Raw genomic sequence first — 23,891 nt, forward strand, 5'->3', positions numbered from 1 at the left:
CTAAATTGCCCATTGTCCAGGGATATGTATAGACTTGGTGGATTAACCTGGGAAATGCAGGTTTATGGGGATACGGTAAAGGTCGAGGTGGGATGTTCTCCGGAGGGTTGGTGCAGAATTGATGGGCCAAATGGCCTGCTTCCACACTAAGGATTCTGTGACATAACTGAGGCAAGGCTCTGTTTTGCTACATTATTACTTGTTATTCTGATAAGCCAGATAGTGGACAAACATATAGCAACAAGGGCCCTAACCAGTTAACACTTGTCATACACTCACTCTAGTTATCTCTTTCTAAGGTGACCATACATGATGCTGTTATCTCAACTCTACTAATTATTGTGCACATTGGTCTGCAAATACCATATTTACACCCTGGTTTGACTGGCAGGAGTATTTGAAAGCTTGTCCATCACTTTGAAAAGATGCTTATTTTGGGAGTGTAAAACAAAAGTTACTGATTGCCTGATTTTAGGGGAAGAATTTGAATGCAGTCAATGCTTAGTGCACACCCAAGCATTCGAGAGATGTTAAATATACTGCAACATGTCAGCGTAGGATATTTTACAAAAACACAAGCTAATTAAAAGTAAATTTATTCAAATAAACTATTGTCTATAAAGCAGTAATAGACAGAGACAGAGAGGTAGTGAAGTCAGGAGTGGTGTTCCTGCCAAACTGAATGAATGTGTGATTTCTAAATGCAGTAAATTGTATCTAACGACCTAAAGAAAAAATCCACAGGCCTAATCTTAGTTAAAGACTGAGTAACTAAAATTTTAAAAGAAAAAGTTGGTCGAGTTTCATTATAGTCCAATATTTGAAGACACACCTTGTCAAATTAGCTTTTGGAGGAGTTACACACAATCTGATCAATAGGAGAAATTAGTGGAAATAAAGTGTACAAGATAATTCACTGAAAAAAAGAAAGAAAACATTCTCTTCCAGGACTATCAAGATCTGGAGCTCAGCAAAGTAGTTGATGACAATATTTTTCCCCCCAATACAACTGAAAAGCAATGCACCCAGGATACTGACAGTTGCAATAGAAAGAAAGAATAGTTGCCATTCTAGGAGGGTCAATTCAAAAATAGGCCTGAAAGATCACTTTCACCAAACCAACTTTGTGACTTATAGTTACACTGCGCTTTCAACAATATAGTGGTATGACTGGAGTTTAAAAAAAATAACAATACAAGAATCTGTGACCGACAAATGCGACACATTTGTTGCTGTTAATTAACTCAGCTTATAAACATAAAAATATACAGAAGGCTCCTCCTTTCCTTTCCGTCTGTGGGTCTGCTTATCTACACGACAGCAGCTAGGGTACACCATTTTGACTGGGCAGAATTAGCATGAGAAAGGTTTACAGTTTGTGAGGAAATGAAGTGTCACGAGAGACAGCTCATTTTGAAATAAAAAATGTCGCAATTAAGAAAGGAAGCACATTGTGTCCGTTAATTAACGGACCATTGCTTTCAAACCTATTTGGAGCATTTAGAAATGCATCTATCTTAAAAGTATTAACCATATTGATACAAACAATCATCCCTTTACAAAAAAGGAAAAATGGCCACTGGGTTTGTTAATTGAGAACATTTGATGTGCTTTTTCTAATATTTATTCATGGGAGATCTGGGCATTATTAGCTAGGTCAGCATTTGTTGCCCATCCCTAATTACTCGGGGGGGTGTTGCGGTGGGTCTGGAGTCACATGTAGGCCAGACCAGGTAAGGATGGCAGTTTCCTTCCCTAAAGGACATTAGTGAATCAGATGAGTTTTTCTCCTGACAATAAGCAACTGTTTGATGGTCATCATGATACTGTTAATTCCAGATTTTTGTTGAATACAAATTCCACCACCTGCTGTGGCAGGATTCAAACCAGTTCTAGTGTCCCTAGAACTTTACCTGGGTCTCTGAATAACCTAGCAGTATTATCACTAGGTCATTGCCTCTCATTATCACAGTCAAAATGTAGGAAGCCAATCTTCTGTTGTTTGGAAGAACCTGCTCAGCAATGTGACAGTGACCAGTTGATTGAGGGACAGATTTCACCAGAAGAGCGCCTCTATCTACTCTTCCCTCTTGAATGGATAGACATGGCCTCAGTTTCATAAATTATCTGGAAGAGCAGCACTTCTCCAGTGTCAATCTCAAAATCTGCGTTCAACTCAGAGGAATGAGTCGAGAGTGTGGTGCTGGAAAAGCACAGCAGCTCAGGCAACACCCAAGGAGCAGGAGAGTTGACATTTCGTGGATGAGGCCTTCATCAGGCTTTCACCCGAAACGTCAACTCTCCTGCTCCTCAGATGCTGCCTGACCTGCTGTGCTTTTCCAGCACCACACTCTCAACACTGATCTCCAGCACCTCACTTTGTCCTCAGAGGAGTGAGTGCCAGTAGCTCAGCAACAAGTGGCACTCAAAGCAGAGGTGCTAATGAATCAGCCTATTTCAGCAATGAGGCTTAGAGTGGTGGAAGAATGTCCTTGTGTCACTGGGCACCAGAGTTCTGCCCACTTTGTGCCAAGTAAGTTTGATAAATGAAACCCCAATGGGATAAATATTCTGTACTAGTGATCTCAATGGCACTTAGCTGGTTAAACTCAAATTGTCCTCCCATACACACCTGCAGTTCTTGAACTTGGGCATTTGGTTAATGTTTAACCAAGGTCACAGGACTTGCACCACATTCCTGTGAAGGAAGAGACAGAGTGCAACAAGCATGCAAAAACAGAAACTTTTTAGAGGAGACTGAAAACCAAGGCCCTATACCTCAGGCAGACATTGAAGATCCTGAGGCAATGTTGAAGAAGAACAGTAGAGTTCCCCTCAGTGTTCTGACCAACTCTTTAATCAACATTCTTACAGAAAGTCCGTACTGTGATTTATCACACAGTGTTATTTTGTGAGACTAGCTGAGTGCAGACTGGCTGCCAACTTGCCCTACAGTGCAAAAGCACTTCAAAATATCCTCACATTTTGGAAAGGCACAACAGGGGAGTGGAGAATGAAAGGGGGTGATGCACTCAAAACATTTAACTCGTGTTTTTAATTCACAGACCAGAGTGCTACTGCTAAGTTTATTTTCTTTCATTGTCACAGATGGAAGAAAAATATAGCAGAAATGTGTCAACAAAGAGTCGTCGAGGTCCAATATTACTCACGTTCTTATTCTTGGGATGGGAGGGAAATATAAATAGTGGCATGTGCTATTTTTCATAATCCATATGAACAAGGAGATACTCAGGACTACAATTACAGATTCAAATTACAGGCTATGAAGGCACGATATGGATTTGCAGAGCTTTGTGGCCAGTGAATGCAGCATTTTATGCAACAACAAAAATAGGTCCATTTGCTTACAGACAAACTTACCTCGAGGCATACTAATACAAGATATACTAACAACGCTATTTACCAAAAGGCTGCATTCCTTCAAGAAAATAGAGAAACACAGATCTGCTAAGTGTCATGGGCATAAGGTTACAGGGAGAGGAGGACGCAAGTTTCCTTTCTTAAAAAAAACATAGGTAAGGAGCAAGAGCAACAACATCTCAAATCTATTTCCACCCAAAGCAGCTTGTAAAAGGATGATAAAGCTTTCTGAAAAAGCATAGGCTCCCTCCCAATCTAGATCAACAGCCACACGCGGGTTGTCTTGAAAATAATTCCATTAAAATAATGGAGAATACAGAAGCTGTACGGTATTAAGAGAGTTGACTGCTGACTGTGATCAAGGAGGACTATACAGCCTGTCCAAGGATACATATTGACTATTCCTTGAAAAACATGTATTAGAGAAAAGGATTAGACCCACAAGTAAAATTGCATTGTACCCTATGAATCAGCATTATTATCACTTATCAGCATCCACAAGCTGCTCAGTGCAGTACAACAGTGCTGAGAAACAAACATCCAAAATACTCAACAGCTGGAAACTGCCACTGTATCAGATGCACTTAAAATAAAAAGCCACTTACATAATTATGCACATTCAAAATCATAGTGAATGCAAACATTTTTCTAATTACTGAATTTTTCAAATTGTTGATTTTCTCAAAAAAGAAATGGTTTTAGTCATTGGGGAACAAGACTCTCCTTGACAAGTACACTTTTGTGCAAAAAAAAACACATTCTCCTCCACCTCAGTCTCTCTCAAATGTAACCTCCAGGCACCCGATAACCCATAGAGTTACCTGTCCAAGATCAGACTGCAAGATTGTCAACTGGTCAACTCCTCCCTTTGACCAGCAGAAAAATATTCCAGGAATTGTGTGTTGGAATGTTTTTTAAAAATTCCTAACTAGGAAGTTTTGTGATAAAAACTTGTGTTTACCATTCCAGACAAATTCATCTGCCTTGCTATCTGTGGGCAGTTATCACTTTGATAGTAAAAGCATAAATTCTGGTAGGGTTTACAACTGGACTCTGGTGTTCTTCACTTCAGAATAGCTAGAGTCTACTAACAATCAAGTCTGGTGCAGAGCAAAATAACACCCCTTAACAAGGCTGTTTCACAGCACTTGGGTGCTATGTTAGATAAAAGTGTGATCAAAGCAGCAGAATTCAAGCTATTTTTTAAACCCTTCCAAATACAGCCTTCCCTTCCTTTTTACACTATCCCATTTCCCTTCCTCAAATCTCTAGCCATGCTTCCCAACTCAACATTAAAACAAGAGCAACTCTGAAGGCAAGAATCAGTAAAGAAACACAGTGCTGACAAAAGGTAGCTTTTAAACTAAGTTTACTTGTTTTTACTTCAAGATTCAAGACGTTCCCTAGTATTCTGGGGGATTGTATTTCATGACTCCATCACCTTCAATGAAAAATTACTAATCTGCGGCCTTGGTTATAATCTAACTTTAGATTAGTAAAAGTGAAATATAGTTACCATTTTTGTACCATTGAAAACAATTTAACTGTTTCTCTATCCCCTCTCTCCAACCCAGCATATCTTTGGCACTCTGACACAACAAATGTTGTGATCCATAGAATATATGTGTCATAGCTGAGGATATCCTAACATAAAAACGTAGAAGATGGGATCAGGTGGCCGCCATTCGGTCCTTCAAGCCCACTCCACCATTCATCATATTCATGGCTGATCATCCAACTCAACAGTCTAATCCCATTTTCTCCCCATAACCTTTGATCCCATTTGCCCCAAGTGCTATATCTAGTACGCCTCTTGAATACATTCATTCAATGAAACACATTGTAGAGAATTCTGGATGGTCTTGATATGGTTCTTTTTTACATTAGGATCTTGCTAGATCATATCGTCTCACCATTACAATCTGCCATCATTTCTCACTATCACATACAAAGGAATAGGCTGGGTGTGTCACTCACTGAAGATAATATGATGGATGTTAAACTTGATAGTTTAAGATTGTGTCCATTTGTCCTACTCCTGCCATACTCTAATTTTATTGACACCTCTCAGACTGATCTACATATTCAATGGCTGATCTGTCACAGCTACATTTTCTCGCCTGGTCTCCGTATCCCTTGATGCCCTGGCAAAGCAAAAAAAAACCTTGAATCTTGCAAACTGCAAATAATTCCCCAGAGTTCAGTTTTGTTTTTGTTGTTAGCGTACATACGGGGAGGAGTTTAGAGCAAGAGAACACTAGATCCTCACTACCCTTTCTAAAAATTGGTTTCCTGATTTCACTCACTTGGCTTTAGTTTTAAGACTAAGATTGTGTTTCTCTTGTTTTCAATTCCCTCCAGAGAAACACAGTCTGTTCATATCCACCCTAACAAGCTCTTAAAATTATAAACCTTGCCTCAGACGTCCAGTTTTCAAAACTTAGGAAAATACACGCCAATCTTTTGCAACTTTAAGCCCCACCCTCATTGACATCCATGGTGACACCACCTGTCAAAACAGACAGGCCTAACTTTCCCTCAATTAAGATCTCAGTGCCAAGACTGAACCTTGTGGCTCTTATATTGTCTACTTTCAACACTTCAATGCCTCCAGCATTTCCAGTACCCAGAGCCGGAAACACTGAATGAGGCGCAGTCTGAATCCAAATATCTCTGCAATAACAGCGAGAGAATAAAACATTTCAAAGCTTTAACATTGAACACAGAGTCAGCTCAAAAGTCTAATTAAAGAGTAAGTGGATCTCCAGCCAACTTCCGGGAGTACACACCCAGTCTTTTCATTGCAATTAGTGGGACCTTTTTTTTGGATTTCTTCCTCCCTGCCAGTTTACATCCCTCTACAAGATATTAACTCTATCGTATTGTTTCATCATGGTCCTGCAATTCATACCCAATCATCTGCTCTTCATTTTGAGCGCCCAGGTTGGGTACAAAATCGTGGGGAGCAGTAGATGCATGAACAACCCTATAACCGAACTGTGTACATTCACACAGAGTTTATAATATATGGAGAGAGGGCCATGTAGTTAAAAGCACTGCCTTTTCAATAAAACATTACACCAAGGTCATATCTGTCCTTTCAGGTTCACATTAAAAAGTGCTACCTTAAAAATAAGGAACTGGGAAATTTACTGCAAATACTGCAGTTGTAAATGCAAAGATTTTTTAAACTCTTGCAAGGGAAGTGGATTGCCAAAAATAGAAAAGTTTTACACCAAATGCAACTTAAGGAAATATTAGAGTAAGCAATCAAATGTTTGGACAAAGACAAGGCTTCATGAAGCACGTCATAAGAGAAGAGATACATAGAGAGGCAGAGGGGGCTTGGGAAGAAATTCCAGTACTTCCAGGGACTAAGATGGAGAGAAATTAGTTCACTTAAAAAGGCTGCAAATCTTTAAATTTTCAACCACAAACCCCACCCACATAATTAAGATATGCTCAGTAAAGTTGAGGACAAGCTGAAGTTTACTAAGGTCACAGTTAGGAGACTAGCCCAGGAGTACATTAAAATAATGGAGTTGAGACATAAAGAGAAACTGCAAAATTAGTCAGTATTTGCTAATGTTGTGACATTTCTGTGGAAAAGGTCCACATTTTTATTGCATTTTCCAACATGCCCTGGCTTGTGTATTATTCGCTCCAGTTAATTTTAGCAAATATTTTCAACACCTCACAGTGGGGTTTGGACTGGGAGTCCAATAGCAATATTCCAGTTGACACGAATCATCTATCCCAGCCCCCATGTCTCTACTCCTACCAAAAGATTTTTTAAAAATGATTAAACTTTCCAAGTAATACCAATTCCAAAGAAGATATTTTCTTCAGAACTCAACTGATCAAAATTTGATGTGTATTTTAGTACAAAACACACGGTGAAAAAAAGGTGTTGCAGAATATCGACACTCTCCGGCATCATCTTAAAACGCAGAAAAATAAACGAAAACTTAGAACATAGAGGCAGGAGAATAACAAAGTGATCAAACTTTAAAATCCTTCCACCAGAGGTGAACAAGATTACTTTCTTGAAGCTTAACTCGTGACTGACAAACTGGCCCGGGGGTTTCCAGAGGAGAAGACAGTCATTTTGCAAAAATTGGAAAGACCCACCAGTCCCCCACATTAATACGCAAACCAATTCGTCACTGGTATAAACAGAATTCCATTTTGATGTATTATCAGATTTACTGAGCTTCATTTTAGATCCAAAATCATTAATAAATTTTCACAGCAAAATTACATTTCAGGCTCTATCACTTTTCAAAGTTGAAAGGAAAGCTCTGGAATGTTTTCTCACTCGTCTACACCACCAGGACAGTAGTGGGCTGACTCAGCATCCCCAGCACAGTACTGTAGGTCAGAATCAGAATGCAAGTTCCATATCTCTCTGAACAGGATAGCTGTTTTTGATCCATTCCCCACTGGAGGAACCAGTAAAGCCCAAAGGAATTGAGCTAATTAAAATGAGTATATGGAATGAAAACTGCCTTTCATCCCACCTGTTAAGATAAACCATTTACAATAGATCCCATTATGGATACTACCCCAAAAATTGCATGATCTGCTAAAATAGGGAATATTGCATGCGATTCTGGTCTCCTTCCTATCGGAAGGAAGTTGTAAAACTTGAAAGGGTTCAGCAAAGATTTACAAGGATGTTGCCAGGCTTGGAGGATTTGTGCTACAAGAGAGATTGGTTAGGCTAGGGCTGTTTTCCCTGGAGCATCGGAGTCTGAGGGGTCACCTTTTTGAGGTTTATAAAATCACGAGGGGCATGGGTAGGGTATATAGGCAAAGTCTTTTCCCTGGGGTGGGTGGAGTCCAGAACTAGAGGGCAAGAATATAAAAGGGACCTAAGGGGCAACTTTTTCACGCAGACGGTGGTGCGGGAATGGAATGAGTTGCCAGAGGAAGTGGTAGAGGCTAGTACAATTACAGCATTTAAAAGACATCTGGATGGGTATATGAATAGGAAGGGTTTAGAGGGATATGGGCCATGTGCTGGCAAATGGTTAGGTTAGGATATCTGACAGCATGGATGAGTTGAACCGAAGGGTCTGTTATCATGCTGTACATCTCTTTACCAGCGCACATGGTAAAATGACAATAAGCACCTCGGTTGTTAATGATCCACCTATAAGGAAACACCACATCAAACTAATTGAAAGATGCCTTGACAGTACTAGATCGACAGTAATTTCAAAATACTTTGCCTCCAGCGTGTACTCCTCAGTAGGAGTCGTACTTTATTCCTAATGCCAGATTCATAGTAGTAACCTCTGACCCATCAGGAGCATTACCACAGAAGATCTATTAGTAAGTAATTAACAACAACAATGTGCCTGACAGGCTTTTTGGAGATTTAAGATAGTTGGAGATTATAAACAGAACATCATCAGGGAGCCAGAAGGTTGTTGCTAATCCCATGTGAGCTGAATTCAACAAGTGTTAATTTGAAAACCTTTAAGATTATCGGCTCCTCAGAGATCCAGTTACATTTATTACATATCATGCAGTTCAACAACTGCAATTCAACTGGTTGAATCAGGAAAGATTGCATCAGCCACTACAACAGGATAACTATAGAATATTGTAAAATGTGAAAAATGTGACTACTTCAAGTGAAACCAAAACAGTGGATTCTTCCTGTCATCATCATCTTCTGATCCAAGCGCGGAAGATTTACCTCACATAGAACAGAAAGACGCTAAGCTTCATTGTCTCAATTTACTCATTTACTTGAAATTCACCCTTTCCTTCCACTTCTCAACCTTCATGGTCTCATGCAGGTTGTATATTCGACTTGAGCCAAACCTGACCTCATGATTGTTGAGTAATTTTACTGAATTTCTCAACGTACAACGAAAGTTAGGATATGGCTCTGTGTGCCCGCATCTCTCTCTCTCTCTCTGGAAAGGAGGGAAAATGAACAGATCAGCATGACCAACAAAACAGAACAATCAGATGATTGTATAGAAAATGTGCTAATAATAAAAAGAGAACTAAAGAATGTTACATTACTATAACAAGCAGCACTGTTCAGGCTGTTCAATTCTATTGAAGTGTAAATTTAAGAAATCATTGCTCAGTGAGGCACTTTTCTGGGATTTTTCATGTAACATTTCTGTTTATTTAAGTGTTAAGTCTCCATGGCACAAGTCAAACAAAACACTGAAGAGGATTCCAAGGTATTAATAACCCCTTCAGATATCACGTCCACAGCAGAAGCAAACAAATCCCTACGCGAATTTTGATACGAAGACTCTCCATTAGTAACTTGAGGTAATGTCTGAAAATATATTCAAACACAACGTTGGAAAGTGGATAAGTGAGACTTACAATTTCTCATGTTTCTGAAATCTTGCAAGTCAAAAGTTGAAATATTCGTACAACAATCAACAGTAACCTGCAATTACCTCACTGCTGAACATGTTTATCATCGACTTGTGACTCAATGTGCTGAATAGCCTACTCCTATGCCGTGGTGTCCATGTTGGCTCTTTGCTGGAGCCATCTGAACCTTCTCATGGCCAGCACCAACACCACTGCTCAACCCCAGCACTCCCATATTCCCGATCACATCATCCTCTGCTAAATTTGTGCAGGAGCATTTCCCTCCCAAAACAAAATCTCAGTCTCCACCTCAACCACTCCCTGCAATAAAGTATTCTTTATCATAATAATTACTTAAAAGGCATTAAATTGCAGCTTTTCTACTTGATAAACCTGGACTGCTTTGCATCAGTGCGGTGGGGAATAATCTTTACAACATTACATTGGCCGATAAAAAGTCTGATAATGGCAAATCAGAGTTGCACAAATCATTGCAAATAATTAATTAATAATTTTATTGCTGACTTTGCAATTCTCAAGATCAGGTGGGACAGGTTTATGTACTTGAAGTAGAAGTAGACTCCATGCAGTGATAAGAGCAAAAGTGTTTTCCTGCTTTTCACTGGTCTTGGACTGTGTCACATTCATTTTTCACTAGAAGCCAAGAGAGGGGAGAACATTAACCCAAGATACTTAAGTCAGTACTTGGCTCCTAATTCCAGATCAGTGGCAAAGACCAAGATGATACATTTGCCTGCATTCAGCCAAATCTTTAACTGTGTTAACATTATTTTCTCAGAGAGGGATTAAGCATACGTCAAGTAAAATCACTGCTGTAAAAACACTTCTTCATTTACTGTCATCCTGGAATTTTATAATGAGGGAGGTCAGGTTTCTGCCAGATTCCAGACAGAATGAGGAAAACTGAACTACGGAGTTGGAAAGTGAAAGTCTTTTCACTGGGCTGAATAATCTCTGAACTCTAGCATAATATTTCAAGACTGAATCAGATTCCTTTCAGGAAGGGGCTGAGCACATAGCAGCAAAGCTTATTCCTTACATATTCTCATAAAAATCACATGCACTGGATAAAGCTTGAACTGTGAGGAATGTTTGGATCACAGCTTGCCAAATGTTGCAATACAATGCCTGAAACAGTCCAAGCATGATCGAACATGCAAGAATCAGACTGAGTCAATTCAGACCTTAGCTCCTTCCAACAACTCTCTCAGTAACTTTAAGAATGAAAGGAGGGTTTTTGTTTTTAAAAAAGAAAAAAGCATAAAAGTTCTTGGGAACAAAGAGTCATCTTTCACATTGTGGTAGATCGCCTCAAGCAGTGCAATACTTCCGGAGAAGGAAGGGTTGTTTCTAGACAGAAAAGAATGGAAAATTCCAGAGTATCCAGATTCTGAGTGCTGGCATCCCACGGTGGAGAAGGTCAGAAAGCTTCTTGACTGATAAGGCCAAGAACTAATCAGCGATACCCACTGACCTTGCTGAAGGACCACAGAAAAGCAACATTTGCGATAAGTGACTAAAATGTCTTTTTGTTTTAAAACAGTAATGAGGCAAAAGGACATATTGGCTTGGAATAGATCATTCAGGGAACCACAAGAAAACTGCCTTAAATTGTATAAGTAATAATGTTTTCACATCTTTTAAATACAGCAGGTTTCAAAGATTGAAGAGACCTGAGTGGAATATCCTCATGTGAGGATGACACAGGTGAGGGAGGGGCTGATTTGGTGGTGCAGGAGATGAAAGGCTTCAGACATTAGCAGACTCTAAGAAGCTTTTCTTGGAGGCAAAGTGAAAGGTTGCCAGGCAAATGTTCTTGGGAAAATTTCTAGAGGGTAGGGTCTTGGTCCTGAATTCTTGGCCTGCAAAAAGTGCAGAGAAGGGAATTATTTTCTCCTTGTTATTGATCAGAGGCCAAGTGGGGGAAGAGTTTGGGGTGCGTCAAAGTACTCCAGGTGCTAAGCAACATACCAACTAGCCTTTCCTAAATAGTGTGCTAATTTTGGCCTGTTAAGTCAGGTCAAGCTGTCACTCACCCAATGGTATTCCAGTACAATTTCTCCCGAGACCTCCTGAGCTCCCAACAGCCACCAGGGTCAAAATCAAGAGGCAGTGGCCCCCAATGCATCCTGTTTTGCCACTTAAGAGTCAGAATCATACTCATATAGCACGGTCCAACTCGTCCATGCCAACCAGATATCCTACGTTAATCTAGTCCCAGTTGTCAGCATATGGCCCATATCCCTCTAAACCCTTCCTATTTACGTAGCCATCCAGATGCCTTCTAAATGCTGTAATTGTAACCGCCTTCTCAATTTCCTCTGGCAGCTCATTCCATACACGCACCACCCTTTCAGGAAATAGTTGTCCTTCAGGTCCTTTTAAATATTTCCCCTCTCAACTAGAACCTATACCCTCTAATTTTAGACTCCTCCGCTCTCGGATAAAGACCTTGGCTGTTCACCCTATCCATGCCCCTCATGATTTTACTAACCTCTATAAGGTTAGTCCCTCAGCTATACTCAAAGTACTGACCAATGAAGGCAAGTATGTCAAAATCCTTCTTCACTACCCTGTCTACCAGCGACTCCACTTTCAAAGAACAATGCACCTGCATTCCTGTGTTTCTTTCAGCAACACTCCCCAGGGCTGTGCCATTAAATATGTAGGTCTTCCCTGATTTGCCTTACCAATATGCAGCACCTCACATTTATCTAAATTAAACTCCATCTGCCACTCCTTAGCCCATTGACCTGCCTGATCAAGGTCCAGTTCTACTCAGAGATAACGTTCTTTTCTACTGCACCATCAATTTTAATATCATTTGCAAACTTATGAACCATACCTCCTATATTCACAACCAAATCGATTATGTGAATGATAAAAAGCAATGGAACCAGCAGCAATCCTTGCAGAATACTGCTGATCAGAGGCCTTCGGTTGAAAAACAACCCTCCACCACCACCCTGTCTCCTACCTTCAAGGAAATTCTGTATTGGATTGTCTAGCTCTCCCAGATTCAACATGATCAAACCTGCTATCCACCCAACTTGCAGAACCTTGTTGAATGACTTGCTGAAGTCCATGTAGACAATGTCTACAGCTCTGCCTTCAAAGGTTACATCAAGCAGAACATGTTGTTTTGTAGCCCAGTGATCAGAATAGTCAGGAAGTGAGAAAGGAGAGAAGAGGTGAAAAGTAGACTCTTAGTAACTAGGAGTTTATCCACAAAACCATGGGAATTCCTTCTTCTCCTGGATCTGCATCAACATGAAAATACTTTGTCCATTGTACCATGGCCAAGATGCTTCTTCTGAGGGCTAATGGCTAGGCCACTGTAGAGCTGGACAAAAACTACGAGAGCACGGTTAACAGACGCTTTGCCCATTTTTACCACTAATCTCGCAGAAGAGTCTTCAAATAGACACATGACCTGGTTTACATGATTAAGTTGGGCCGTTGGTACTTTCAGTCAGCTAACCACTTAGGAGCAAGGATAAAAATGGCAGAACCCCTGAATCAATCCATGAATCTTAGTATACTGTTGCATCTCATTTAATGCTGGAAAAAAAAGGAATAATGCTTACCACCAAGATGTTCTTAAAATGTCTAAAAATTTTTAATTTTTGTTCTCTGCCATCTATAATGATGACCACAAACTCCTTTAATGGCCTAAAGCTGCTCTAAGATCACCACATCTTCAAAAGGAAACCTCCTTATTGTGGCCACAATTGCCACCACTTTGGAGATAGCCTATGGATAGCCAATGCTGAGACCACCACTACCTTTCCTTACTGCACTGCAGATGTCCAGTATGTCCTTCAATATGAATCCAGCATTATAGAAACATCCAAAGTTGAATCTGCTTTGGCACTGATCAGGGAGTAAGTCAGAGGGACATTTTGGAAAGTTTGGAACAATTTATCATGTAAAGTACAACAATTCAATCAAGTAACAATGTGGAGTTCTACACATTATGATGTACACTTTCAATGCCACCAAGCTTAATTGCTCTGGACATACATAAATGGAGGTTCCAATTGGAGGACAACAGATGTGGCTCTTTGTCAGTTATTTACAAATACTAGTTTCTGCCATCAGTAAAGGCCAGGTTTCAACAAAACATCAGCAGGTTAGACTTGGCCTGATGGGACACTGTAACAAAATCAAACAGTGTCCACCCAGTCTTCAAAGGCAACTGCTCACTTCCTATGTTTTTCTTTTAGAAGTAGAATATTAGGTACAGGTGAAGTTTGTATGGTTGCTGTCTTAAAAACAACAAATGATTTTATACACAACTTCCGCATACACACAGAGCTAATGAGGGCCTTGATGCCATTGAATCAAATTACTCAATAGAAAAAGAAACATCGATCAAGAAATGGCAATTCAGGCCATGAGGGCTATTCGTGTTTCACCACCTCTGCCTTTGGACCAATGAATATTTGCAAATGTCCTCTTCTGTGGCCACCTCTTATGATACATTTCAAGCCTAGCTTTTCACCAACTAAATCCGGGGGAAAATCTGTCACTTGCCCGATAGTACTCCAGTACAATTTCTCCCGAATCCTTCTCAGCTCCCAACAGCCACCAGGGTCAAAAGCGAGAGACATCAGCGTTCGTTGCAGTTGCCTCCGGTGCACCCTGTTACGCCACTTAACGTACAAAAGAGAAAAGAATAAAGTTAGGGATTAAGAACAGTGGCCAGTTGCCCCTGGGTCTGGGTGCAACTGGTTTTATAGGCTACGTCAAGCAGAAAATGTTCTTTTGTAGCCCACTGGTCAGAATAGTCAGATTAAGAGAGAAAGGTGCAGGCAAAAGCCTTGCCTTGCAAAGCCCTTCCTAAGAATTTGCTTTTTCTTCAAAGTCGGGGATGTCAGTTTCTGGGATAACCAGCAATGTTTCATTTAGGCTGAAATTCAACTTCAGCCTGATAAATAATCCTGCCCAACCTTCTTTCCATTGATTAGAATGTGAAGATTGGTTGGGTGGATTGTATAATGGGATGACAATTCACTACCTCCCAAACTGCACTTTACCTAAAGCTGAATGTCAAGTCACTTGATACATCTCCAAGATCAGCAGGTCCTCCCAAATTACTCTCAACTGAGTGGGCAGTATCTTCATATCATCTTCATTCCCCTCTGTCCCACCTTTCACATAAATACTCAGCCAATCCTGAGGCTTTGCCAAGCAAGATGACAACTTCATGTCAATTAGCATGTAATATGCTGTGAATTGATGTCCATTTGCAAAGGACTCGAGATGCCTCAACTTAATTTCTCATTATAGAGAACAGTCAAAGGATAACACTCTCATTAATGTGATAGAATCCAAATTCTAGACCCAGAGGTAACACATCAAGCTGGAATAAATAAGGGATATTCATACAGTGTTTAGCTGCAGAATGTAAGGTTGGTGTCTGGGTTGGTTTTGAGTGAAGCAAGGACCAGAAATCTAAAATCAATTCTTGTTCAGCAGAGTCAAAATCTTGGAACTCAGTTCCTAACATCATTGTGCATCTCCCTTCTCCCCACCCGCTCTCTCCAGGACTGCAAAGGTTCATCAAGGCAGCTTAGCACCACCTTTGGCAGGGGCAGTTAGGGATTGGCAGTGAATATTGGCAAATGAACAAAATTTTTTAAAAGCCATTGCACAGCAATAATACACTGCAATACACAATTCTACATCATCAACAAATCCCACCATGTACCAGTGGAGGACAGGACCAGGTTTGACTGAGACAGTCCAAAATGGTAATGTTCTTTGTCAAAATGTGCACAATCACAATGGCAAATCAGCCATTTTATAAAAAAAGACTACCTGTACCCTTGAAACTCTACTGCAAAGAGTCAACACCCACAGGTAGGTAGCAGGAGAGAGAGAGTACCTTGGCATTTATTTTTTGAAATTCTGGAAGTGTGCGACAAGCGTTTTGAGTAGTTCCAAGGAGACCTTGACAAGTTCCAAGCTAGCCTTGCAATTTATAATCAGTTGACTGGAGCTATAAAATTAATTAGATAGCACGCCGTTTCCACGTGAAATTCAAAGGGCAACCTATGAAATACATGTTGGAATGTAATAATCAGGGGTCTATTAAACAATTTTATTACCACTGGCATTAACATGTGGGCAAAGAGTCATCACCACAGACACAACTGAACCCAAATCAGTTCAGAGCCAGATCGATAGGGTTTTCTTTCCTCTGTGTGGAATGCATGCTTGTTGACAAGTGTGTTAATGTCCTACCAAAGCAGTGCTATCCCTTTCATCATCCAGTTTATGCAGAGGGAATTAAGTCCCCCCCAACAGTCAAGTCAATAGAGAGAAAAATAGAGTTCAGTCATTTCAGCTTACTGAAGGGGGAGGGGGTCATCACAAGCGCGAACTGCTTGGCGGACTTTTCCACAGCACTCGTCTACACAGGGTGACGTTAGCCAGTTCAGCCGTGATGCAAATTATGTCGCCGACAATAGCTGCACGAGAAAATAATTTTTAGTGCACTCTAAAATGCATGTTAAAAATGACCGACAAGATCTCACAACAAAACAGACCATGCAGCAGACAGGTACCTTCACACCCATGCACAAGACATCTTGCATCAGCCAAGGTGGCCAAGCACAGAATGGTTTCCCACCCTCTACCCAACTCCCACCCCCACCCACATCAAATTGTTGTCAAGACCTCTAAGTTTGGTAAGCAAAGAGCTGATTTTCAAAGCAGTTTTATCAGCAGAGGGAGGGAAAGAGGTTTGGAAGAGAGCGCGCGAGAGCACAAGAGAGAAAGGAAACCAACTTGGCTAACACCAGTAAGAGTGACCGACGCTCTCCCACTCCTCCCTCTGAGCGAGGGCAGGGGATTCAGCGTCACTCACCTATATACAAAGATTACCCGGCAGCTCGGGAAAGCTTGGCGAGCTATAAGAGAAAAGACACGCAGTTTAAATGTTTCCAAAATAACCGCACAATTACCTTTGTGGAACATCTCTCATCCCACCACCCAAACCATTCCGCCCACAACATCTCTCCCTCCCTACATTCCTCCCCAACCCACCTTCCCTCCCACCCAGGGAGTGTGGTCTCATACTGCAAAATAGTTCTACAGACAAACATTTGAGTTCTCAGACGGGCAGTCATACTTTGGTGTCTGAGCAAACAGAGCGCTATTTGACGATGGATGCCTCACAGCTAAGCCTGAAAAAACATCCTGATGTCCTCACAGGCATTTTCTAGCAGATACAAGAATCCAGACATAATTGAACCTTGATTCAGTGGGACTGAAGCACTGAGGATAAACAGTATATTGAAGATGATCAGCTAACTCAACGGAGACCAACAAATAAATCTTAGAATTTCAGTTTTACAATTAATTTACTTTGACAACTTCTACAGTATTTGCATTGATATTGCACTTTGTACTGTCTCAAGATATTGCATCACACCCAAAAAAAATGCTTTTGAAAGAGTGCAGATGGAGCTCGAAACGCAGAATGCCAGCAGCTAATTTACATGCAGTGAGCCCCCACAAACAACAAAATATAAATTAACAATGCCTGGTTTGGGATAAATATTTGCCAGAACAGTACTCTCCTTCCCAACAGTACCAGGTGATCTTATACTTCCATCTGCACAGGATAAGCCTTCATTTAATGTCTCACCCAAACAACGGCAGTACAGCATTCACCCAGTAACGTACTAAAGTATCAGAAACAGGTACAGAAATTGCTGGAAAGGCTCAGCAGGTCTGGCAGCATCTGTGGAGAGAAATCGGAGTTAACGTTTCGGGTCTAGTGACCCGTCCTCAGAATGGAGTGTCAGCCTTGATTATGTGATCAAGTCCCTAGAGAGGGGCCAGAGTACTATGTAATTGGGCCCTGGCTGACAAACAGCTCTTCAAAGCTTGACAAGGGAATATTCCACTGGTCAGGTGAATAGCACCAATGTTTTGTTATCCACACACAGAGGATCAAGAAGGCCAATTCAAAAGTCAGCAGGAGCTGACTGCTTTTGATACTTTGCTAATGGTAGCCTCTCTACACACAACAAAACTGATACAGAGAGCTTTGCTGAGGTCTGAGGCTTGATCACATTCAAAATGGACTTTCAGAAAGTTGAATGCAAGTAAAAAAACTCAACTTTTATTAAAGTTAAACAGATGCCCAATTAAAAGGTTAATTGATCTCCTCACTCACTAGGCAAGTGGTATGTTAAAACAGAAAGTTATTTTGGCAAAGACTCAAAAGCATTCTGATGGGTGTTTTACATTCAAGAGAGCCTGCATAATATTGGTTTCTCTTAAAAATAAGGGCACCATCATCTGCAGAACACTTTGACCAGTTTGTAAATAGAATAACACACAATAGCTGACCACAGCATATATTTTCAAAAAGAAAATGACTCTACAATTTTAAATAAGAACCTAAACAATGAAAGACCAAAACCTGGAAGTGGAAGAAAAAGAATCCTCAAAAGAATTGCTTTGAATTAATTGAGTCTTTTTGCTTTGACTTTCCATGCTCATGGTTCTGAGAGTGGATACCTCGATTAGGATATGTAAACCAAAATAGAAAGAAGTTTTAAAAACTCCATTGGTTTTTGATCTTTCCCACCGCCACTCCTGAAAAAAAACCCCACTTCTTCTGTGTCCTACAATGTGGACACACTGTGTATAATTACTTTCAACATACAGCAGATATAAGGTACACAACTCTTGATTCTTGATAGTTTTCATGGTCCATACGAGCCTTCTTCCATCACTTTCAGTGGAACATTCTATTCCTTTCTCTCTCTCTTTCATTTATCTAGCATCCTTATCTAGACTTTCTTCACCTCTTTGTGGCGATACAATATGTTTAACAATCAAGGCTATGGGCAAAATACAAGAAAGCGGGACTAGAGGAGTTTGTGCGTCAGTGCATGCTGAATGGGCCTGTTCTGTACTGTATCAATTCTTCAGCGAAAAAAAAAATTCTCCTGAATTTACCACCAGACATTTCAAGATTGGAAATATTTAAGGAGAGGAAATTGAGTTTTACCTTCCCAACACCCTCCCCACCTCAGACACACCTTCTCATCTCCACATACTGCCCCTCAGTTCTGAGATTGGAAACTTGCTACAGCATAAACTGCCCTGGGAAATTTTCCTTTTTTAAACACTCTCCCACCCCCCCCCCCCTCCTCGGTGTGGGCACGGCAAGTCCCACAGGTGCCCGACGTGTCGACACCGAGTCAACCCGTCAGACGGAAGCTACTTTTACGTTATCGAGAGCCTCACTCTGTTAAAAAAAACCACACGTGCGAGCAACACAAAAAAATACCCCGCCCCCACCAAACATTCGCGGTCTCTCTCACTCACCACGTTTCACTTCTGCCGAGAGCTAACCGTGGGGTCTCTGAAAAAACACAAAACAAGTGCACTTCACAGTGAAAACAACCCGGCCTGCGCACCTTCCCTCCCACCCACCGCTCCACCGCTCATCATTCGGGCTGGGAGCCGAAAGCCGGGTCAGGTTAAACCAACCGAGTCAAAGTCAGGGGAGGCAGGGTCACCAAAGTAGGCAAGGGAAAGGCAGGAAAGAATTGCGGGTCCCACTGCTCCTTGCATCTTCAAGAACTAGGACTTAAGCCGTCACTATTGTTGAAGAAGTGAGAAGCGAGTAAGATTGGCGGGGAGGGAGCAGGTCGTCCAAAGAAAAGGGACCAGGGAACTAAATATTCTGCACTCTTGCTGTCAGATATCCTCTCAGTGGCGCGATTTGCACAGTTCAAGTTTTTGAGGGCAAAGTTGTCCTTGTACTGAATCGCTCCCCAACCCGGGAGCCTTAAGCACAGCTTAAAAACCTCCTTGATAATATATATTTAAATACGTAATAATATCTTGATGTATCGGTATGTGGAGGCGTTGACTTTTGACAGGTTGTGAAGTATAAGCTGACGCGCACTCACCCCCTCTCTAACACAGCCACCTTCCAGTGTCAGAACACACTTCCTTTACCCACTCACCCGTGGATAGATCCATTGCTTAAATTTTCCCTTCCTATTCACAACTTATATCCCTTGTGTTGCCGCCCGACAGTTGTAGAGTCATTCTATGTACACACATTCATTCATTCAAATCTGCCCTGCGGTGAGGAGAGAGTGTGTCTTATCAATAAATAAACAGCACACACCAACTCCCTTAACTGGTTCAGTTTGTCTACGGCACAACGCTTTCAAACTTCGTTCAGACCCGAGGCAAGTCATAGAATTCCTACAATGCGGAAACAGGCCATTCGGCCCATCCAGTCCACACCGACCCTCCGAAGGGCATCCCCATCCCCATCACCCCACATTTCCCCTAGACATTACAGGCAGTTTAGCATGGCCAATCCAGCTAACCTGCACATCTTTGGACTGTGGGAGGAAACCCGCACAGACACGGGGAGAATGTGCAAACTCCACACAGAGTCGCCCGAGGCGGGAATCGAACCTGGGGTCCCTGGTGCTGTCAGGCAGGAACGCTAACCCGCTGTGGACGAGGAAGATTACAGAGAGACAGGCTTCTTGTATATTTTAACCTAAACAGTTTTATTTTTAAAAAAGAACTTCTTGTTTCTCCTCTGTGGGAAGGAACGGGGAACTCCGTGCAAATTTTGATACTTTGCATATGGGATCACTGTTCGTTCCTAACTCAGTGGTGGTGTAATCGCTGTGTTAGAGACTTGCTCAAGTGACAAACAGTGATAACACTGAGCAAGTCTTTCGGACGTCTGACAAACGGATTTGGGATTCCATACGATGTTACCTTTCAGATCCCAGTTCATTTAAATCCGGCGTTTCACATTGGAGGCGATTTTCCGCTTCGATCTCACATTCGGGTTACTTTTTTTTATAAATTGGAGGCGGCGGTGAACAAATTCTCTCTCTCTCTCTTTTCCGCTTTGGAAGGGAGGAGAGGGAAAATTAAAGCCGGGACCACCGTCACAGTCTTACACACGCCTTCAAACTCAATACGGGAAGTAAAGCCCGAAGCAACCCGTGCCTCTGGAGGGACAATAAAGTGTTGACCCCTTCCCCACCCCCCCGACTTTCCCTCCCCTCAGAGCGTCAGGTTTCAACAGTTGTGTGTGTGTGTGTTTTGATTTGCATCGTGAATAAACGCATTGGCAGTACATTTTTTAAAAAAAACATAAATAACACAGATTGCTTCAGTTACTCGGTGCTTGGGAAATACTCCAAATGAAATAATCACGAGGTTCTGATGCATAACTTGGGTTTCTCACAACCACGGGCTCAACAACATTTCTTAAAAAAATACACGTCAAATTCCAGTGGATCAAAAAAAAATCATTTTCATTTCCATTACGACGTTACCAGATCTCCTCTCTCAAAGCCACACACCAAGTAATTTAGAGAGTGAAATCTTAAAGGAGTCATTCAAGAAATTTAAGTGTGGGATATCTTATATGGAAGATATAGTGAGAGTTTTTTTGTAAATCACACGGAAGTTAATTTAAGGGAACTTTAAAGTCAGAATATAGATAATTTGATGGAATTTAACAATTCTTTGAACGTTAATTTGAGGGAGCGTTAAAATTTGAGTGTTGATTTGGGAGTTTTTATAACAAGTCATTGACTTGAGGGAGTTTTAAGATGAGAGTTTTTGAGAGTTGATTTGAGACTTTCAAGAAATCACACAGAAGTTAATTTGAGGGAATTTTAGTTGATCAGAGGTACAACTTAAATGATTAATAACTTTTTCAAGGATTTTGGAAACAAGGAGAGCTCATGGGGGGGGGGAATATAGTTATTGAGAGAAGATGCTAACAGAGGAGTGAAAAGTTGCACCACTTAATATAGAGTAAATACAGGATTAATAAATGTGAAGATAGGAAAGACATGAAAGCCTATTAATAAAGGGCTATGGGGGGGGGGGGTGGGAAAGATGCCGGGGCCGTACAATGCTTACCTCCAAGATCTTTTCCAGATCCGCCTGAGTCAGGCACGGGTGTTCTTTCAGGATCTGAGACTTTTTCAGTTCATACTGATTCACTGCTTCTCTCCAGTTTGGCTCTTCCAATACTTGGAAAATGGCAGCACCGATTGACAGATAGAAGATGATAGCTGAGGTCAGTAAGGGCCCCCTGTCTACCATACTTTACCCTCCTTCTCTTTCCCCTTCGCCTCTCAAAAGCGAAGAGATCGAAATTCACGTTTGAATTTGCGGCGCTCGTCTCTCTGCGCCTGCGCGATGAGTCCCAACTAACAACTCTTTAAAAACTTCATCCAAAAACAAACTTTTTTTTGGGAAGGATGGCGGTCGGAACAGAACTACTCCTTGTTCGAGTCTGGGAGTCACCACCAAAAATAAGAGACACTCGGGGATTAAACGCAGTCACCATTCGACTGGACTCTGAGGGAGTTAAAACTTTTTTTTCAAAACTTATAACTTACTCCCCTCAAAAAAAATTTACAAGTAGTTTCTATTATCAACAACAACAAAAAAAAAGTTGTGGAATGTCAGATTATTATTTTTTTCCTCCTCTTTCTCCAGTAGTGTGTTTTTTTTTATTTGGAGACACGTGTCGGTCTGGACGATCTCTTTAAAATGTCCAGCCCCGGCGAGAAAGTTCAATATTTGAGGTGGCTGTGAGGAATTTATGATCATCCAGGAGGTGGAGTTCTTCCCGCCCTCTGCTCACTGCTCGAACCGTTTCTCACCCCCCCCACCCCCCACACAAAACAAAAACTTCACGCCAATTTTCTTTTTCTGCTCCATTCGAGAAAATTCCCTGTGAGAAATAGGTGAACTCATTTTAAACCTTAAAGCAGTGTTTTCTTTTAAGTGTTTATTTTACTTATGAAAGTCACGTCCCCCCCCCGCACCCTTTTTTTTACTCCAAAACCAGTTGGGTTAATGGGTTAAACACATTCGACTTTTAAGTTTAAAAGATTGGCTTGGGCAATTTTTTTAAAATTGGAGATCCATTATATAGAATGCAAGAGTGGACTGATTTGTAAGTTTTTTTTTGTCAAACAAAACGGTTCTGTTCGTGTACTTTTTGTTTGGGATGAATGAATAATTTGAAGGAGTTTTCTTTTCCCATCTCTACGCGCCTCAATTGGGCCATTGTTCAGTGTCTCTCTCTCCCCCGCGCCCCACAGTCTGTCCGGAAAGCAAGTGCATTCAAATTCAAACACACTTGTCTTCTTCACTAATCGTTGAGGGCGGGCGTTGGGATTGAAAAACAATCACTCATATGCTCGTGGAAGCATACCATCTGTCAAGCCTATCCCCATCCCCGCGTTAAAGTCTCTTAAGTAAGTCTCCTGATGTAAAGTGGCAGCTCGTTGAAGGTCTTTGCAAATTCTAAATATGCCCCATTAATGAGCAAAATTGAGTATTGCTGATCTGTTGCACATTTTTTTTAAATATTAGGTTCCCTGCAATGTGGAAACAGGCCCTTCGACCGACCCTCTGAGAATCAACACACCCAAACCCATTCCCCTACATTTACTTCTGACTAATGCACCTAACACTACGGGCAATTTAGCAGGGCCAATTCACCTGTGGGAGGAAACCCACACAGACATGGGGCGAATGTGCAAACTCCACACAGACAGTTGCCCCAGACGGGAATTGAACCCATGTCTCTATCGCTGTGAAGCAGCAATGCTAACCACTGAACCAGTTGAACTTTTTTGACAATGTTTTCACTTGAGTATTAACTGCCAAAACTATCAATAGACAAAGTACACTACAATTTTTTGGGGGGCTATGATTCATTATTCGATTGACTTATTGCATGGTGACATAGGAAGTTCCTACATTACCAGAGGGAGGAGTGTGCAATGGCACTTGGCAAACTGTGCAATGAGATAACCTCTGTGCAAGGGTTCCTCCTGCAAAACAAGATATAGTGGTTAATTGGTGTGTGGTTAAGGGAGGTTAAGTCCAAGTTTTCTAGCTGTTTCTGAGTAGATTGATAAGAAGGAAGTAAATTAAAAAGCAGAGTTAAAAAAAATTGTGGCTTTCCACTTTCTGTCCATTTGTATTGTGCCTACTTAATTTTATCAAAATTATCTGTTCAACTTGACTTCCTGAAGCATAAAGCAGTATAAAGTCAAGTCCTGGCACCACATTGGATCGGGTGGCAG

At 41.2% G+C, this 23,891-nt stretch overlaps 1 protein-coding gene across 1 annotated transcript in view; it reads right to left on the minus strand.

Moving 5' to 3' along the window:
• Positions 1–22,360, minus strand: part of LOC140457058 (potassium channel subfamily K member 5-like) — a 32,969-nt gene extending 10,609 nt beyond the window's left edge. Inside the window, exon 1 of the mRNA XM_072551019.1 lies at positions 21,703–22,360. Within this exon, the coding sequence (XP_072407120.1) occupies positions 21,703–21,888 (186 nt within the window). The 5' untranslated portion in view covers positions 21,889–22,360. The remainder of the gene's footprint in view (positions 1–21,702) is intronic.
• Between the last annotated feature and the right edge of the window lie 1,531 nt (positions 22,361–23,891).

This window comes from Chiloscyllium punctatum, chromosome 3 (genome assembly GCF_047496795.1).
Source record: "Chiloscyllium punctatum isolate Juve2018m chromosome 3, sChiPun1.3, whole genome shotgun sequence".
In the NCBI taxonomy this organism is placed as follows: Eukaryota; Metazoa; Chordata; class Chondrichthyes; order Orectolobiformes; family Hemiscylliidae; genus Chiloscyllium; species Chiloscyllium punctatum.